Source organism: Pteronotus mesoamericanus, unplaced genomic scaffold, assembly GCF_021234165.1.
Source record: "Pteronotus mesoamericanus isolate MK-2021 breed Mesoamerican mustached bat unplaced genomic scaffold, CSHL_Meso_final contig_20, whole genome shotgun sequence".
Lineage (NCBI taxonomy): Eukaryota > Metazoa > Chordata > Mammalia > Chiroptera > Mormoopidae > Pteronotus > Pteronotus mesoamericanus.
The window spans coordinates 43,466,278-43,487,316 of record NW_026555085.1 but is presented as its reverse complement, the minus strand read 5'-3'; the positions used below and the strand labels follow the sequence as shown (position 1 = coordinate 43,487,316).

The 21,039-nt window shown below is 39.5% G+C and overlaps 1 protein-coding gene across 1 annotated transcript in view; it reads left to right on the top strand.

Annotated features, from left to right (window-relative positions):
- The first annotated feature begins 897 nt into the window (after window positions 1-897).
- The window catches only part of SNAP91 (synaptosome associated protein 91), a 136,817-nt gene continuing 116,675 nt past the window's right edge, over window positions 898-21,039 (top strand). The window contains exons 1-2 of the mRNA XM_054569671.1: window positions 898-1,036; window positions 1,897-2,056. Coding sequence (XP_054425646.1) covers window positions 1,927-2,056 — 130 coding nt within the window. The 5' untranslated portion in view covers window positions 898-1,036; window positions 1,897-1,926. The remainder of the gene's footprint in view (window positions 1,037-1,896; window positions 2,057-21,039) is intronic.

Genomic DNA, 21,039 nt, shown 5'->3' with positions numbered 1-21,039 from the left:
TATTGAATTGGCAGACATTACTTTTTAAGGATACAGAGTTTTCCTTACACACCCCAATGATTGCTATGAATATAATCTGGGACTCCATTGATGGCTTTGTTAATTATTCGTCCTTGCAGCAGACCTTAATATTCGTTTAAGACCAAAGAGGCTAGAATTTCCTACCTACTCAGACTCTCAATTGTAACTGAGACAAGTAGAGGAGCTCCAAGGAGTTGAGGACGCACAGGTAACAGGTGCTGTTGCCCGGCAGAATTTGACATTTTAAATCGCCCTGACAATCTGGGCCAGGGCAGCCTTTGACCGGAGGGCGTGTGTGAGACAAAATGTAGGGGACAAGGGGCTGGGATCTGTCAAGCAGAGCGCGACCACGCCCCAGCCGTGGCCTTCGCGGAGCTCAACTCCAAAAGCCCAGTGGCTGGGCCGCGCCAACGCCCCCGCCGTCTCGGGCGCATCCCGCAGCCGGCTGGCAGGTGAGCGCGGCGCGCTCGCTAGGCGTGCTTGCCGAATGCGGATCCAGCGGGCGGTGGGGCTGCCGGGCGCCTGGAGGAGAGTGGAAGGCTGGGTAAATGTCGGGCTCCCGGCCTCCCCGCCTCCCTCTCTTCTCGCGCTTACCGGGGATGCTCTCCTTCCTTGTACGTTCCCGGCCCCGAGGGGGCGGCGTGTGTGAGTAGCTGGGAGGGGGCCGCCAGGAGCTCGGTGGAGAGCTTGCCCGGGTTTGTCCACCGCCGTCACCTGACTCTTGGAGCAGCCACAGCTGAGGTGGGGGCGGGGATGGGGACGCAGAGCGGAGTGCTAGAGAGACGCGGCGGCGCTGGCGGAGGAGGCGGCGGCGGGCGGGCACTGGTTCCTGGGGCTACTAGCGGCGGGCGCAGGGACCACGGAGCTGAGGGCAAGGGCCGGGCCAGGGCTGGAGGTATCGCGCCCCGGGGCACTGGGTCCACACACGGCCGCACACACCCACCCACCCGGCGCGGCTTCCCTTGGCGCCCAGGTCTACTCATCCTGCGGCGTGCGGCACCGCTCCTGGGGCGGGGTGAGTATCCGCGACCCAGGCTCGGCCCCCTCCCCCGTGCAGGGCCGCACGGGGATCCGGGAAGGATAATCCTAGGGCGCGGAGAAGGGCAGCGGCTGGGTGACAGCGCCGCGGTGCGCTCGAGGGCCGGCGGGGGGCTGGGCTGTCAGCCCATCTCTGCCCAGCTGCCGGGAAGGGCGAGGCGCTCAGAGACTCTGGCGCCTCCGCAGAGCGGACCAGTCCCTGCAGCGGGGCTTTGGGGACCAAGGGAGGGCTCCCATGTGAAGGGCCTCGGCGGGGCTTTGGGCGCTGCGACGAGGAAAGAAGGAGAGGAGAGGGCATAACATGGCGCAACATTAGGATAATCTCCACTGCGACCGAGGGAGGACGAGCCCATTGCTGCAGCAGCGCGAGCAGGAGGAGGGAAGCGGCCAGGGCTTGGGTACCCAATTCATTCTCCGAAGCCTGCGGGCTGCAAGGTTGCAGCGCTGCGGCGGGCACGTAAGAGGTGGGCGCCCGGTGGGCGCGACGTCGCGGGAATAACCCCGAAGCACGCCAGTCTGGCCCTCGGGGATCAGGTTGCAGGCAAAGTGCTGACTGACGGGGGTGCAGAAAGGGTGAGGCGGGGCTGGGAGCAGGTGGTGGCAAGATGCTGGGACCAGTGCCCGCGCTGGGGTCCCGTGACGGACCTGCCCTTGCTCACGACCCCCTAGACCACGTCGCACGAGTCGGGCACAGCGCTTTGCTGGCTCTAAGAGGTGGTACCTGGGCGGGGGCGGCGGGGAAGAGAGCCGCCGTGCGGCGGGAGGAGGCAAGGCCCGGGTGCTCCGAGGGTAGGGTCTGTAGGTTAAAGCAGGACCATCTCCCCTTCTTTCCCGCAGAAAAGGAGGCGGTAGGCGCGGGCAGAGAAGATGTCGGGCCAAACGCTCACGGATCGGATCGCCGCCGCTCAGTACAGCGTGACAGGCTCCGCTGTAGCGAGAGCGGTCTGCAAAGCCACCACTCATGAAGTGATGGGCCCCAAGAAGAAGCACCTGGACTGTAAGCATCTCTTTATATAAGTGGGACATGCGCATGGCTGAGGCGCCCGAGGATGCCGGCGGGGCGGCCCGGCCTTGCTGTCCATAATGCTGCAGCCTTCAGAACTCCCCTCGGAACCTCCAACTGTGGAGGTGTCCCCTTGGGTCAGCCCTGAAACCTTGGCTTTGAGCCATATATTTTCCTCCTGTTGACCTCCAAGGTCTTAGTGGATGAAAAAAAAAGTATTTATTAACAGTATAAGATACTGAGAAATTGCACATTCAGGATTAGACACTTCTCACCTCTTTTTTTCTTCTTCCTTCTCCATGCCCGTAACTCCTCCAGGTTAGAGGAAATCAGGGGTTGCACAGCCCGAACAACAACAACAACAAAAATAAGATGAATTTATGAAAGGTCAAACCTGGCAGCCTAGTTTCCTAAATACATTTTGGATAGTTTTTAGACAGTGCCATCTTTTCAGTATCACTGCCGAGATTTTGTGTGTGAATGTGGGTGTGTGCGCGCGTTGTATATTATACCGGACTGAAATAAATTCAAGCTATCAAATGAGGAAATTGCACTTCATAGGTAATGGCGATTTCATTTTACACTTCTGGCACACTTCTTTGTCCCATTCTCAGAAACTGCTGGGCAGAATGACTAGGCTGTGGTCACAAAATGGATGTGCTTTCTCAGCATTTGAAGTGGTGTGATTTTAGATGAAAACACTTGATTCATAACTTTTTTTTTCTTATTGGTTATTTGATAGAAGAAAGTAGCTTGAAATCTATATATTTCTGAAATAAATGTCTTATTTGATTAGCAGGTAATCTTTTGTTATTGAAGGGCAGATAGGGACACTTAGGAAAAGGTTTTTGCCTACTTTGGGTATGAGGCTACTAATAAGTAAGGCTGTTTCAGAATATATTCTGTAGTTGCTATTCAGTCTTTTTGACCAGCTTGGGATCTATCCTGTTAGAATGTTTGTTGGTAAAGGTCAAGTGTTGACATGAGAGACGTGGACATGGCCATAGCCATTTCACATTTGCTTTCCTTTGCCCATTTTCTTGTTTTCTTTTGCTTCAGGCCTTCGCCAGCATCTTCCATGTGTAGCTGAGAAAATGGCAGCAGTGTTAGAATTGACTCTGGTTCCATCTGTCTATCTGTATAAGCTAAGCTTGATGGAGCTTGCAGTGGACATATACAAGTTATCCAGTCTTGTGAACCTGTTTTCTCATAAAAATGAAACATTTTACTTTTGGAAGGATGTCTGAGAGGAAAACACAATTGCTCTTTTCCTGAGGGAGTTCTTAACATTTGTTGATAGTGGTATCATGTGTTCTATGTGCAGTTCAGGATGAGAGAGGCCACCGGGGCCAGGGCACCTCACAGAAGTAGAAATTATAAATTCATGACCAGCTCGTTTTGCTGCAGCATGCTGAATCATTTAGCCATCTTTCCATCAGTTTACCCAATTCTGGAAGGATGACTCATATCTTAAAGGTATGTGTCAGTCTAGCAAATCCTCATAATGAAAAGCTATAGTTTATGGATTTGCTAAATGTTTTGAAAGTGATAGATCAGTATATCGATACATTTCGGAAAACATTCACAGGTTTGAGCATTTCATTAAAACACTTTCAGATAAAGACCGACTTTTCTGTATCTAACTATGTGGTCAGTCACCTTAATCTTTTAGATCTCGAAAGTCCCTTAAAAATTTTCAAGGGAGAAGGTTTTCCAGGATCTGCAGTATATGTTAGTAGGTGCGGTGATTCCGAAGATGTGGAACTTAGGAGTAAGAGTCCATATTTGAAGACAGCAGCTAAAGTATGAACTGGTATTGAATTATTAATGTGAATAATCATGTGTGAGACATTTATTGAGCAGTTACTGTATGCCAGGCACTGAGCTTTATGTTAATTAATCATTGCTTAACCAGTTCAGGGAGGGTAATTAACTTCACAGCTTTTAACCACTGCACCTAACTGCCATCTGTGGTTTATTCAGTAATATTCGCTGTTGGGAGTGGGGAGAAGGAACCATATTAGCCTGAATACCTTCAGATACTTCAGAATACCCTTCCTGTTTGCAAGGTTTTGTGTCAAACTGAGCATCTGCAGTCTCTATGAAATGCATGAAAACAACTTAATTCTGTCACTTAAAAATTGAGCAAAAGCCAAGTATTCAGAAGTATTGGGTTCCTTTTAACATTTTGCTTTTCCACTGAGTCATAAATTATTTTCACTTAAAACCAACCTGAGGGTGGAATTTGGAAAGATATCACATTACTGATATATCCTAATTTAAGAAAAGATGATATGGAAAACCTAAATACACATAATGTTATAGTTATATGCACTGCACGAGTACATCTTCCCTCAGGATTCCTTGTGAATTTCCCTTAAACAACAGACTAAGTAATTTATTCACAGGTTTTCAGTAGCATACCAGTTATAAAAGTGAGTCACACCTGGTGGTAAAGCACACAATCACATAACTGGTTTTCCCTGTAGGCCCTCAAATACTCGTAAGTAGTCAGTGTTTTAGAGTTGGAAATATTAATTTCTACTTGGGAGGAAAAGACCATAAAATGTATAGTGGGGCATTTGAAACCAAAAAATTTAATTTATAATTGCATTGATTTGTGTATGACTTTTTAGTGTTAGAGCTTACATTGGAAGATTATGAAAGTAGAGTATATGGTTCTATGATTTTTTTTATATATCTGGATAATTAAATGGGCTCAAAACCTTTGTGAAAAGTGTACTTAATGTTAATTAAAGTACTGATTTAAAAGATAGGTTTTTCTCTTTAGATTAAATTTTTTTCTCTTTAGGTTGATAGGCCAAGAAAATTATTGTTAATTATGGTGATTTATAAAATGATGCTTAATGGTACATGATTTATACATTTGAAGAAATTATTTACCATCTGGGACAGAATTACATATGGTGAGAAGGTGGAGATAAAAAGAAACTCTAGATATATATTCTCAGATTCTTTTCCTTTTTTTCAATAGCAGTATGGTTTTTAGAGGGAAACTAGTCAGAAAAAGCTTCACTATAATCAGCAGCTCTGTATTAAATATAAAGGATATAGTTAGCCTTTATAATCTAAATAAGGATTATATATTTTAAGGTAATTTTTGATTATGTAAAGCTTTTACTCCACAGTCTATCCTACTATAATACTGTTGCCCTGAGCCCGTGAAATTTATACACCTAACCAATGTTAGTTTGACATTAGTTTTTCTGGGTCCATCTATACATCCCCACTTTCTTATACTTAAAACTTTGGGTACAGATTTGGTAATACATAAAACATCCTGAGCTAACTTGCCTTCTTGGTTACAATTGTTTTACAGTTGCTTTTCCTTACAATTGTTTTTATAACAATGTATAAAACAATACAGTTGTTTTATAGCTGTGACCTAGAGGAGAGCCCAAGTCAAATAATAAAGTAACAAGATCCAGCAGGGCACCCAATACCTGCCCAAATGCTGTGTCAAGGTTAAAGAACAACCACCAAAAAAAAAAAAAAAAAAAAAAAGAGTTGGCCAAGAGTAATACCAGTAGGGTAAAAGTATGGAAAGTTTTGCAGCCCTGGTATAAGATTCATTTTTTTAAATAGCTCTTATGAACAATTTCTATATATGCCATATTGTTGAAGGTCCTACTTAAGATCATCACGATTTAAACTTAGATGTTACTATTAACATCAAATCAAAGCTCATGAAAAGCCAAATTGGTTATCATTAATCCTACTTTTTTTGTGCTCCAAACCTCGTGAGGATTTTTGATAATGAGCTTATCCCACATAATAAGCAAATAATTCAAGTTCTGAATCTTATGTTTTGAGAGACATTTTCATTTTTTAAATGATTCTTTTCCTCCCATACTAAGAAAAAATGAAATGACATATTTTTAAAGAATATTTGATAAAGGTAGGGCGAGATATGGTCTATGTCTTGATTCAGGGCAAAGATTGGCAAATTACCACAGAATCCCTGCTGTTTTAATTCGATTCATAAAATATCTGCTAATAAGTAGGAAATTTTCTGAGTAAACATAAAATGAAGATTTAAACCTAAAAGTTTATTTGCTTTGAATAAGTTTGCTTAGTATATATAAAATATATTTTGATTTATAGGTGCTATTTACATACTAATTCAATACCATATCTATATTTGTTATAAACTATAGAGTTTTCTATAGTGTTAAGATCCAAAAAGTAAGCAAAGTTTATTGAATAAAATTAATTGGATCAATATATAAAAGTTTAGTAAACAGTAGGGTAACTTTCAACATGAGAAGTATGCTAGCTTGTTGTAAATATATTTTACTTTAATTTCAGTTATTCTCACTGAACTATTTATTATTGCCTAATTAAAGCCTTCATTTTTCTTTTTTAAGATATTTTATTTACTTATTTTTTTGACAGAGGAGAAGGGAGAAAGAGAGGGAGAGAAACATCAATATGTGATTGCCTTGTGTCCTCCCTGCTGGGGATCTGGCCCACAACCCAGGCATGTGCCCTGACTGGGAATTGAACTGGTAACCCTTTGGTTCACAGGCTAGGGCTCAGTCCAGAGCCACACCAGCTAGGGCTCACTTTTCTATATCAAGGCACAGTCTATTTTTTCTGTACTTCCTCAGAAGACCATGCCTGGAAATGATTTAGAACAATCTGAATTACCTTTCAGGCAGCCAAGAAGAGATGGGGAAAATACACTTCTGAATAGGTTTTCAGAAATCATAAACCTAAGGGGTCCAATCTGTGTGGTCCTGTGATATTGTCAGATGATGCTCAGCATCCCAGGAGGGAATAAAAGAGATCATGTGAGATTTAGGGGTTGGCAGGAGCCAGGGAGGCAAAGGGTGGCCAAGAGCTAGGCAATAATAGGGAGCTTGCTTCAGAAATGACTTCCAAGTTACTAAGCAGCGTTTATTTTACATCAGCTAGTGGAACAATTGGGATTTCTTTCTGGATCTTTTAACTTCTCATTTTCAGAGAAATCTCATTTTTATGGTATAATGTCAAATATATTTGGGTCACTTTAGATATTTTTTCTTGTTGGCAATCAATGTGATTAGCAGATATTTTTTTTAAAACCAGTATAAAATTGGGAACTCAAATGGGTATTTGAAAATTGCCCTAGTGATTTAAAAAAACTGTATATATGGAAAAATATATAAAAGTAGTAGGTAAATTCATACCTTAATTGTAGTATTAGCTTGCAGCATTTTAGGTTAAAATCTAGATTTTGGTACATTGCCATATTAGTTTTAATGTTTAATAAATGGTCACTGAAGTCTTATTTGTAATTTAATCTGGGCACTTAGTTGCCATGGATCTGTCTCTTAGCTTTTCACAAATAAGTATCCTTTAAATATCTGACCTCCTCTCTTCAAAATGATCGATGCTAGGATAGGGTGTTCTTTGCAGCTTATCTTGGTTTCAATAACTTGGTAAAGAAGGTCAGAAGTGACATATAACCCTATTCCCTGAGGCCCGAGAATGCTTTCCTTACAGAGTTGTATTTTAGGTGACTCGACTCCTGAGCCAGCAGCTACTAAGAGCCTTCAAATACAATCTTAGTGCAGTTAAGGAATTTGAAAAGCCACATGTCTTGCCATTAAATTTTTTTTTGTAAATTCCTTTCTCTTTACAGGGAAATACCTTGTTTGCTTGTGAAGGGAGATGCTGGCTGCTTTTTTCTTAGGTGTTTATGTAATGTGCTCTTGACTTGTTTCTCATAAAGGGGAGAATAGTTGAATGACATACCAGTGTCAGGTGTGTGATGACCTATAAGTAGGAAACAATGGAATCTTCCTAAGAGCACAAACCAGCGAGAGAACTGTACCCTGAAGCCCACAGCCTTTCTACAGCTTTCTTTTCTGCTCTCCCAAGTGTGTGAGGATCCCCTCACCCTTCCATGTGTCTACATAAGGTTTCTCTCTTTCTTATGCATTTTTATGAAGGACCTGATATCTTCTAAAGCAGCAGCCCCCAAGCTTTTTGGCACCAGGGACTGGTTTCCGGGAAGAAAGACAGTTTTTCCACAGACCAGAGTGGGGAGGGATGGTTCTGGGATGATTTAAGCGCATTTCATTCAAGTTCACCTCCTGTTGTGTGGTCCTGTTCCTAATAGGCCCCCGACTGGTACCAGTCCAGCCCAGGTGTTGGGGACCCCTGTTCTAAAGGATTTGGTGATGTGCCATCCCTGGCTGCTCAGAAGAGGGATCTTTGCCTGCTTTGTGTGGCATTGCCTTTGGGCCTTAGTTTCCTAGAGCTGGCACTTTTATTTTAAATTATAATTCTCCTTCTTCCTACATCATTTGTTCTCTCTGTCATTGGTATGTTAATCTCTTTATCTCTCTTATAAATATTTTCAAGTGTCTCCATTTAAAACAAACAAAACCACCTACACGCAATTCTCCTTGGACTCTGTGATCTCTTGCAGCAACCAACCTGCCATCCCTTGCTTTTCTTTCGCAACCAAACTTCTTGAAATGATAACTCACCATTTCAAAGAAAACAAACCCAGCTCTATTCCTCTTTGGATAGTCTGTGTCTTTGGTTGGCTTAATTCGTGCATGGAAGATTTGAATTGCTGTTCAGAACTAGGCATTGCCCACCCACTTGCCCAAGCCATTAACCTGGGAGTTATCCCTTCGTGTCTGAAATCCAGTGGGTGGTTAATTATTAAAAATTCTCTGAAATCTCCTTCTTTAGCTGTCTTTTGCCTTGGTTTAGATCAGTAGTAAACCTCACTTGTAAAATGAAGCTTAGCCCTGGCCAGGTGGCTCGGTTGGAGTATGGTCCTATACACCTGAAGGTTTCAAGTTAGATTCATGGTCAGAGTGCATACCTGGGTTGCAGGTCTGTCCCTGGTCAGGGTGCATGTGGGAGGCAACCAATTGATGTTTCTCTTTTTCTCTCCCTTACTCTCTCTTTAAAATCAATAAAACATATCCTTAGAGAGGATTTAAAAATGTTTTAAAATGAATATTAATAATAGTACCAACCTCACATTTGGTGAGGAACAAGAGAGAGAATGCATGTAAAATACCTAGTTCAGAGTTTGACACATAAATGTGGGAAGAACGTCAGTTATTGCTCCCACTGCTCCCACTAACCATCACTAGACAATTGTTGCTGCTGTTGCTGCTGGCAATACTATTACTGCTACTACCACCGCCGCAACAACTGATACATATATAAATCTTAGTGATGCCCTTACTACTTCTCCATGCTCGTTTTTTTGCCCCCTCATATCAGTTGCTTCAGTTTTTTCTTTGATTCTAACTTTCCCCTTCGATAATTTGGAAGCTACATATATTATTTCTGTTTTTAATGATTACTAAAATTTTAGTATGCATACTTAAAGTCTAAAGTAGATCAGATTTCTTTTTTCCTCCCAAACAAAAGAAACTTACAAACTTTTACCTCCAATCACCCACTTCTTACTTAACTGCTATTATTGTCTAGTGTTTTAATTCCACCATAGTTTTAAACACAAAGCCAGATATCATTATTCAACACAGGCAGTGTTTATTTACATAGATCCACCTTGACTTCTTTGGTCACCATTCCTTCATTGTATCTAAGATTTTCTTTTTTTATTTTTCTTAAAATTTATTTTTCAATTATACTTGACATACAACATGATGTTAGTTGCAAATGTAGAACACAGTGATTAGGCATTTATATACCTTGGGAAGTGATCACCCCAGCAAGCCTAGTACCCATTTGGCACTATACATGGTTACTACAATATTATCCACCTTGTTCCCCCTGCTGTACTTTACATCCCTGGGACTGTTTTTATAACTGGAAGTTTGTACTTCTTAATCCCTTTCACCCATCCTCTCCAATACTCCTCCCATCTGATAACCATTAATTTGTTCTCTGCATCTATGAGGCTGTTTTGTTTGTTTGTTTGTTTTGTTTTTTAGATTCCACATGTAGGTGAAATCATATGATACTTGTCTTTGTCTGACTTATTTCACATAGCATAATACCCTCTGAGTCCATCCATGTTGTTGCAAATGTAAGATTTCATTCTTTGTTTATGGCCAAGTAATATTCGATTGTATATATGTACTGTGCTTTTTTATCCATTCATCTATCAATGGACACTTGGTTGCTTCCATATCTTGGCTCTTGTAAATAATGCTGCAGTAAACATAAAGGTGCATATATCTTTGCAAATTAGTGTTTTGGATGTCTTTAGATAAATACCCAGAAGAGGAATTGCTGGCTTATATGGTTCTATTTTTAATTATTGGAGGAACCTCCATACTGTTCTCCATAGCAGTTGTAACAATTTATAATCCCACCAATATTACATGAAGGCTTTCTTTTATCCATATTCTCACCAACACTTGTTGTTTGCTCATTTATTGATGATAGCCATTCCAACAGGTGTGAGGTGATACATTGTGGTTTAATTTTCAATTTCCTGATAATTATTAATATTGAGCATCTTTACATATGTCTATTGAACATTTGTATGTTCTCTTTGGAGATATGTCTATTCAGGTCTTCTGCCCTTTTTTAAATTGGGTTGTTTGAGTGTTGAGTTGTATGAGTTCTTTATAAATTTTGAACATTAACTCCTTATCAGATGTATCATTGGCATATATCTTCTCCTAATTCAGTAGCTTGTCTTTGTGCTTTATTGTCTTCTTTACTGTGCAAAAACTTTTTAGTTTGATATAGTCCCATTTGTTTTGTTTCCCTTACCTGAGGAGTTGTATCCAAAAAATTATCACTAAGAGTGATGTCAAAGAATTTACTATGTATGTTTTCTTGCAGGAGTTTTATGTCTTTAATTTATTTTGTGTTTATTTTTATATATGATTCATTTATTCATATATACACTTTTAGATTGATATTTTCTCCTTGAAGATAATATTTCATTCTTTTGGCTTCCGTTGTTGCTCTTAAGAAGTCAACTATTAGTCTACCTGCTGTTAAATAATCCCTTTGTTTTTGTGGCTGCTCTGAAAATCTGCCTTGTCCTTCTGTAGTATGTGTGTGTGTTTAGATGTAGTTTTCTTTTTATTTATCCTATTTGGAAGTTACTGGATTTCCTGAATCATGTTGAGAGAATTCATGTCTCTCATCAGTTCTGGAAAAATCTCAGTGTTTCAGTTACCATTAATTGTTACCTACACTCATTTTCTTCTTCAAATATGATTATACATATGCTAGACCTTCTCATTATATCCTTAATTCTCTAAAACCACCTTTCATAGTTTCTAATATTTCCTTTACTATTTAGTATGCTTTGTTTTTCAGAAATCTACCAGTTCATTAATTCTCTTTTTAGCTATGTCTTTTCTGCTTTTACTCATCCTTAGTTTTTAATATTATTTATTTATATTTTTTATTTTTGAAGTAATCATATTTGTTTTTTTATAACATACATTTCTTACTCACATGTTTGCATTCCTCTTTTGTTTCTTTACGATTCTGAGTAAATTAATTTTGTACTCTGTATCTCATAGAGTCATTACATGAAGTTCTATTTCTCCTCTAATTTTTGCCTGACCCTCAGTCATGATTTGTTTTCCCATGTGTTTTGTAACTTTGGACTCTTAAATCATGTCAGCCAAAACTCTATCTGTGGGAATCCCAAGAAGCCTAGATCACCTAGAGAAAATTTGTGTTTGCTTCTGCTGGGTCCCACAGTGCTACCATCTTGGGATCACCTTACATTGGTTACTGCTGCTGGAGTTTCTCATCTAGTACAGGTCTTGGTTGATATTTTGAAAATCCTAAAATCTCAGAAGACCAATTGTCTTTTATTTTTGCAAAGCATTTGGTAGCAAAATTTGACCTGATGTAACTATTATACTACCTACCACGAAGGTTCATATGTTGAGCTACAGAAATATTGTCACATTATTTGTGCTGTCCAGACTATACTGGGTGTTACTTAATAAAGTGAATGCATCATAATACTTTTGTAAAATCTGCAAAATCTTAAATTCTGAAACATGTGGCTTGGAGGACCTTGACTAGAGGAGAATGAATCTGTAATCTAAATTTGAGTCATAGTCGTGATTCGGGGGAAAACTGTGCTTACAGAAGTCTCAGATATTTTTTTCCTTCATCTACCCAGAACCTAAGCTGAATGGGACAGGTTATTCTGTTGTTTTCTTTTGATGGAAGGTGTTCTGTTTTTTTTGTTTTTTGTTTTGTTTTTTTTTTTTTGTCCTGATTTTACTAAGGGAATAACTGTATGAGGATCCTAGATTTATATGGAGGTCTTAGTTCCAACTAGCCACCTGGTTTATTCCCAAAGGCCTTGTCTTTGTTCCCTATAGGTCTCTTAAAATCTAAACCTCTGTCCATTCAGATTAACATATGGCCTCAGGGAGCCTTCTCTTCAGTATCAGTTTACCATGTGGTTTTCTGCATCTTCTTTCCTTTTTGGCCCTGAGGATTGCTTTTCTTTTGAGTTCTCACAGATGGTTGGAAGGATGCTTGTATCACTTATCTGGCTTATCAGGAGGGGTTTTTTTTGTTTGTTTGTTTTTGTTTTGTATAGTCTACCGTATGCTAGAAATGCTTGCATTCGGACTATTTTTCTTACCCTCAATTCTTGCCTATCACCCACCGGTCTCTGCCTTTACCATACACACCAGAATTTTTTCCTGAGCAACTTTGGAATTCATTAGATTCACTATACTATGTATTATTTGGGGGCCTTTGCACATGCTTTTTTTGTGTTTTAATATATTTTTAAAATTTCACGTCTAAAGCCTAGATTAGCCATCCTTCTCAGAGCTTAGAAGGGACCCTGTGCATGTATCCCTGTCATATCACTCAGAAAGTTGTGGGGGGATTCAGTCAGTGGTTTTTTTCTTTCTCTGATCTGCAAAAACCACAGTATCAGAGCAGTTTTTGGTAAACATTTGCTGAGTGATTTTTTTAATTACACATTTCCCATTTCCCAAGTGTTAGACCCTTTTTTCTTACTTCTATTTTAAAAATTTTACCTTTACTTGTTCAGAAGAGCAAGGATACAACTTGATACATTTTCTCTCAAGGTTATGAATAGAAGTATAATATTGAAGGAAAACAAACAAAGGAAACATTCAATTGCCAATGTGGATAGTTAATGCTTATTTCCTGACAGTCTTCCAACACTTGCATTCTTGTGATATGATAAAAATTTAATTTGAGGAAAAGTATATCCTTGATATGAAGAGTCTTGATTGTGGATTTAAAGCATATATGGGCCCTTCCCAGAAAGAACCCAGCTATGTAATATGAAAAATAGAGACATTTATTGAAGATACAAGAAACATTGTATATAGGACAATGACATAGTCCCCTTCAAAGTAGGCACCTTGGAACCTCACACAGTTCTCCCAGTGTCTCTTCCACTGTTTAAAACACTTGGCAAAACCCTTTGTTGGAATCACCGTCAACTGCCTGTCTTATTTTCCTGAATCTCATTGCTGGTCTGAAATCTATTCCATCTCGAAGGTGATTTCAGCTTTGGGAAAAGCTGGAAGTCACAGAGCGCCAAATTTGGTTCATTGGTAGTAGTTTGAACCAAGTCATTAGCAACTGCAGCATGATGCTCCTTCTGCTCTGGGAGCAGAAGCCACAGAACAAATTTTGCCACGACACATTTCATGCCAAGATCCTGCGTCAAAGTCATGGACACAGTGGTTTTTAGAATCCCTAGGTCAGCTCTCAGTTGTCAATCTTTGTTGATTGCAGCCCAACACGTTCAACATTCTTAGGTGTTCTGCTTATTGTAGGCCTTCCAGAATGAGGATCCCTTTCAATAGATTTTGACCATCTTTGAAGCCTTTGTTCCACACTTTTATTTGCACTGCACTCACTGCATCATCCCTGAAAGCCTTCTGAATCATCCAAATAGTTTCCGCAGAGGAATGCTCAAGCTTAACGCAAAATTTGATGCAGATATGTTGCTTTACTCACTTAGTCATTTTGAACACAGTGGCAACATTGTGCACATACTCACTCAACGGTGTCTACCACCCCCACTGACTAGTACAGTGAAGTCATCATTGTCCGCGTATGCACGTTCCAGTCCACTCTCTTTGGCTGCTCGGTCACGTCGATGTCAGGCAAACAGTTCTCGTTATATTAACAATGGCTGGACTTCTTCTGGACAGGCCTTGTATATACTTCTCTTGGTGCATATCATCAATGGTTAAATAGTAGGTGATTAGGTATTAATATCAGAGAGAATTCTTTGCTATCGTTTTGCATGTGTGTGCGTGCGCACACATTTGCTTCAGTTTGTTTTGAGTGGGATACAGTTGGGTAGCATTGCTTTTCAGTACCCATTTTACAATTCTTAAATATATTATGAATTGTAAGGAGAGTTATATAAGAAAAGTATTATTTCAGAAGTGGGCACATATTCTTAATTTTCACTGGAATCGTATTGTTCACTATGTCTATAGTGATATTCACTAACACGATATTCCCATTAACAACTTGGGGGTTTTAGGAAAGCAGTGAAGAGAGGGAGTGAGCTTAATCTAAAACTTTGGATTGTTTTGCCTTTGCAAAGAAAGCAATAAATGTTAGCATATTTAATTTAGCTTTTAATGACCTGTATGGAGACATTAGAAATTACTTTCAGAATTGAGGCTTTCAGTAGCTTATTTAGCACAATCCCATTATTTATTCATTTAACAAATATTTGGGTATTGACTAAATGCCAGGAATTGTTCCAGGAGGCAGGGATACCATGGTGAACAATATACACACAGTTTCTGGCATCAGAGAGCTTGCGACTTAGTAGGGGAGACAGAAAATGAAAGAAATAATTACAGGCGGTTAAAGAAGGGCTAAGTTTTAACAGCGGGGGCAAAGACCACAGTAGAGGGCCATTGCAGAGGAAATGATATTTAAGCCCAAACATGGAGGTGAGGACAAGGACTGCTGCATTATCTTATCTAGGAAGAGGCTCAGAGAGAGTTAGGCACATTTTAGGAATTTAAAGAACTTAAAGGTTGCTGTAAAACTGAGTTGAAGAGGACTGAGAATGTCCACAGATGAGACCTGGGTTGTGAACAGGGACCAGATCTGGAGGGTCTTCTAGGCTGGAGAGAATCTTAGAAGTTGTCCAATATCTTCATTCTTTACACAGGAGGAAGCTGATTCCCAGAGGCAAAATCACGCATTCTGTATGTGTCAGTATTGAATAATTCTTATCTGCCTTGAGCAGGTGCCCTGATGGGTCATTGCTTTGTTCACCTAATTCTGATTACTACATAGATGCCAAAAAATTCTCTGTGTAGGTCACGTGGCAAATGTAAGATTATTTAAGCATAGATATGTGTGTATGTATACATGTATATGGGTGTGTACACATATACATGCACACATAGAGACACGGACACATACATTTAACAGTCTGAATTCAAATTCCCCATAAATGAAAATATAACTCAGGGCACTGGTGGCAAGTGTACAGCATGAAGAAGTCCCCAGTGGTGTCCTAGGGCTCATCCTTCTCATCTAACCTCTTTTAGCCTTTTTCCCCTTCTTTTCAATGGCTTGGTTCTTGGGCCAGGGTTTTGAACACAGAACAATACTACTTAGACCACTGGTGACAATGAAGACTAAAAAGGTTACAGACTTGTGTAATTTAATTTTTTAAAAGTCTTCTAAAAAACTACGTATTAAAGCAAACTTCAATTTAAAGGCCACTTGATTTGGTCTTATTATTGTGCTGACATAATTTATAACATTTGTTAACTATCTAACACTGAAATCATAGAATTGTATAAGTCAAGCTTAAATATTAAAAATCCAAAACAAAACCCCAAATAACCACTCCAATCACTATAGAGATTATGTATATCTAAGTATGTTCTTGCTGTACTTCACTGGGTTTGTTTTTTTGCCTGTCAATATCAATGGGAAGAAAACCTAAGTAATTAAAATTTAGGTTGAATAAATATCCAAGGGAAGAATTTTACCTTTCTCCTATTCCTTGAAAAGCCAGTTGTTTTGACATCATCATGCTCTGTAATTCTTTCCTCAAGATGAATATTAAAAACATGCCAGAAAAGATTCTATTGATTCTTCCATAAGAGCTGAAATAAAATTTTTATAAACTTCCTATAATCTCACCATCTACTTGATTAGTGTCAAATTCTGCAGCTTACAAACCCTTCATCATCTAGCTAAATAATTCAGTTAGACCAAGGCTTAATGAAATTTTGTTACTTTTGTCTCCCTAACCCAAGAGGGTTGGAGTGTATTCAGTGTATTCATGTTTTTCTGGCCTCTTCATTAAGTATTTTAACATTTAACATTCTGGCTTTGGCTACCTTTGAATGAGCATGACCTTAGCCATGGAAGTTTCCATGGAAGGCTGATTTGAAGCTGAACTGACTGACTGATGCTTGCTTCTTCTCATTGCTTTGTATTTCTCTACTTGTTCTCCCCACCCCCACCCCCCAACCAGAATTTTCATCATGATTCCAAAGGAGTCACTTAATTATGAGTTGCTCTAGTAATGTTATTCTGTCAAGGGTCTTTTCTATAAATGTATCTCAGTAGAATGGGGATTTGACTTTGGTCCTCCTGATGGGTTGTACTAATAATTTCATTTAGTATGCTGTAAACTCAGAAAGAAGTGCTTCTTCAGTGGAGTTCAGCATTACTTTTTCAGGTGGAAAAGAAGAGTATAAAGCGTGCAGTCATTTGGGAGGGCATATTGGCAGCATTAATCAAAACTCTTGAAAGTCCTTTGACCCAGCAATTTTACTGCTATAAATTTATCACAGATAAATGAAAGGAAAAATAGAAAAAATAGGCATTCAAGGGTGCTCTTTGAAGCATTGTATATAGGAATACAAAATTGAATACACCTGAATACTTAATTTAAAAGTGATGGTGTATTCAAACAATATCATACTGGGCAACCTTAAAAAAATAAGATTCTTAAAGTATATTTGACATGGGAAGACAATTTATGAGAGATGATCCAGTTTTCCTTTTTTTAAAGTATGTATATGCTCATAATACATATTTTAATAAATGGAATATGTCAAGATATTATCTGATGGTTGAAGGATTTTTACTCCCTGTACTCTATTAATCGTGATCCTTTTGATTGCAGATTGCAGGAATATAGATCAAACTAGATTGGGCAAAGAGAGGATCATTTTGGCCCTTGGGCACGGCAGGGGTGAAGCTGGGCCTCGCTGGTACTTGTTCAGGATTCCCTGTCCACTTCCTGTTTCTCCTGCCCCCGTTCCACACCGTAGTGGTGGAGCGCCTGCTGCTTTCTCTCAGGCCATCTTTCTCTGTGTCTGGCAACACCGTGGCCTAAGGCTCCCAGGCTCACATCACCACAGCCTCACTGAGGGAAAGGGACTCTCTCACTACAGCTAGAGTTTTACAAGATCAGAGGGTAGAATTCTGCTTTGCTTTGCTCAGGTCATGGTTTCCCTGTGTGATTGTGTGGCATGATACTGTGATTATCCATCTCAATCAGAACTGCTTATTTGGGAATTGTAGGAAATAGTGGCCTGATGCAGTTTTATTTGTTTGTATCCATTCCAGTTAGGGATTCCGTCATCTAGGGTGTCAGAGTCCTCCTCTGGATTCTCTGCATCCAGCAGAGTAAGGCGGGCAGAGAGGGGAGTAAGGCCCAGACCTACCCATCATTTCTCCTGTTTTCCATTGGCAAGAACTCTGTGGCCTCGGAAAATGTGGGAGAAGATGGGAACGAAGTTGGACTGTGAGTTCAGAAGGAGAAGGCAATGAGGTGGGAACATACAGCATTGAGTTCACCGTGTCCATGGGGGAAAAACTGGATTATGAATTGTCACCTATACCTTAAATACACTTATTTTATGCCACTAGGATTGCCGGAGATTTCACGGCTATAAGACTGTGGTCATTATAACCTAGCAATAAAATAGATTCTGTCCATTTTTTTCCCCCTGCGGCACCAGGCAGTTCTGGAAATGGATGACTAAGGGCTGGCCCAGACCCACTGTGTGCTCCTCCTTCCTTGGCTGACAGTGCAGACCGATCCTGGCGCTCTTATGTTCAAAGCTTTGATTTGGCCTTCAAGGGCATCCATATGCAACATTGGGGATTTCTACTGACAGGTCACACTTAGGACGAAACAGATTTGCCATCACTTGTCTAGGCAGTTTATCCACACTGGATACTAAGATGAACCACTCACTGATTTTACCTAGGCCCCCACAATTGGCGTTCATCTTGGATGGTTCCAGGCCCAGGATTCATCTGCCAGTGACCTTGTCTTCGAAAGCTAGTAATTCGAAGGGATTTGTGTGGTTAGGCCATTGGGAAGTTCTTCCTTGGTCTGTTTAATAGCAAAAGAGCAACTTTATATTTTGCATTTAACAGAGGCATTTATAGCTATTGTGAGACAGAAAAAGGATGTTCTGAATCGTTGCATTTAAAATATAAACTTGCTCTAAGCATCAAGTTTGGTATTAATTGATTGCCTTAAAATATAAGCGATGCAAAGCGTATTTGAATTTTAGTACCAAGAAATATTCTTTGAGTTGCTACTCAGGTGCAAGTACATGGATAGGTTTCTTTTTTTAACGTAAGGTGATTCTCGACTCACTTGTTTGATATATAATGCATTAGCAGTCTGTCTTTTCCTGTAAGATTTAAGTGAATTAAAATAAAGGATCAATTGCTGTTATCTTCACACACCCTATGAGGTAAATATTCTTATTCCCCCTTAAAGAGGGGAAAATGCGGCCCAGGGAGGTTAGGGCCCGTCCAGGTTCCCACAGCCAGTGAGGGGAGGCATCGGGGTTTCATCAGGTGTTCTGACGGGAAGACTTTTTTTTCCTTTGCATAATGTCGGCTGTGTCGCCAGTGTCACAAGTAGCAATAATCCAAAACTAGGCCTGCTAAAACACCATATGATTGTTTTCGGGAATTAAAAACAGGGTGAGATCGAAAGGCAAGTCATTAGCTAATTAGCTAGTGGGCAGCACCCCGGCAAAGGCCCTCCTTTGTTTATTGGGAGGGGGAAGTGGAGAGGAGGGTAGAATGGCTGTTCTTGAGCTCTCCTCTCCTCGGTTATGCCTTTTGGTGATTTGCTTCTGAAGCCTTTATTTTAACATACTTTTCACTTACGGGTCTTGGGTGGTGGTGGAAAGAACCACAGAAGGATACTGACTTGTGATCAGAGGACCTAATGTAATTCCAGGCTCTATTTCTTTCTGGCTGTGATCTCAGACCAGTTAACTCATACGGGGTCGAGGGCTCAGTCTCCTCTTTTCTAAGACATCATGGGTGTATGGTAACATTTAAATAAATACGTTTGTTAAAAACATGAATAACAACAACCTTCAATGCTAAATTACTTTATAAATTATTGTTGTTGGAGGAAAAAGCCTTTTCAGCGCCAACAGTTATCTTCCTAGGTACCTTTCAAGTACTTTATGCAGCAATAAATATGCAAAATGAGCCCACCTCAGCTGCTCTGTGCTTCTCTTTGGTGCCTACTTGAGAGGCGGTAGTATATTCCTAGAGGATATGAAAATATATGGGGCGATTCAGCCTTCACTATATGGGTTCGTGATCTTGTGTTTGGTCTGCTGACAAATGTTAGTACTAATTATCAAAATATAAGTCTAACTCGTGTTTGATTAACATAATCTCCTAAAATAGATTACTGAGACTTGGTAAAAAAGTTGAGACTTAGCATTTTTTAGATATTAAACTTTTCAAATATAGAATCTTTTAGTAAAAAAGGATTATTGTATCTTCAAAAAAAATAATGGTGGTTGTCGATTGAAATGTTTGAGACATGTAGGAAGTTGTACAATTAAAATATATGGAGTGGCTGTTGTTGGACCAACATTCTTTATGATTACGGTTTTGTTACAGAAATGGATAGAAACTAAATACAGGATCTGGCACAAATAATGCCCCTTTTTATTACAAAATCATAAGCCTGTAATTCTGTGGCATAACAATATCACATGGAAGCACACTCTATGACATTAAAGGTGAAGTGTTAAAATTGCTGTCCATCTCCTGTGAGACATTCACCTGCCCTACCAGCCACGCTCAAGCAAGTCTTAGTTCTGCCGGACCCTGTATGTTGTTTTGCATTAAGCATTAATGAATTGCCCTTGAGGAAAATTTTTAGAAAATATATAGAAAACAATTTGAACTGATAGCAAAACTGATTTAAAAGTGGGGTCAGTTTCATGGTGAATCTCAATGTTTATTATATATACTAATAGTGAAATATGCATGAAAGATTTTGATCATTTTTAGTACTAATGAAAAGAACAAAATTTAGTGGAACCATATAACAAAATTTAGTCAATAGGTAATATTAAAGACACTGATGTTTATTGTTTGGATTGAAGACATTTTGAAAAATTGTCAGCTGGATAATGGAATCATTTTAAATTTTATATATACAAATTTAGTCCTTATAGCTAACAGTAAGTTGTGTGGTTAAGAATTCATAACATTAATAGACTAATTGACCAGGTAAAATATAACTTTAGGGAGGTTATAATTCGTAGAGCTTGCAAAATCTTAAGTAGGTCATAATTAGGAGCTATTTTACAACAATTTGTGTGCTTTTTGTTTGTATTTCTTATAATTGCTAAACTTGGCTATTAAAAGTGAGTTAAGGATGAACATTCATCTGGAGAGTACCATTTTTGAGTTAAACTTTTAATCTTAAAAACTCAAGAACTAATTATCAATACTAAGATCATTAGGGTTGAAGTGCATAAGGAATGAAATACCAGCAATCTGTGTAACATGTTATGACTCATTATATATCAAATCTTGGTTATCATATATAAAACTGTTATATTGTAGTTTAAATAATTTTTATATGATGTGCAGGTTATTAGAAATATTAATGCCTTTCTCCTAATATTTATTTTTGCACTGTAGTTAATAGGGGAATCAAACTAATATTACATTTTTCTTACAGTGTATAGCAGAAGAGATAA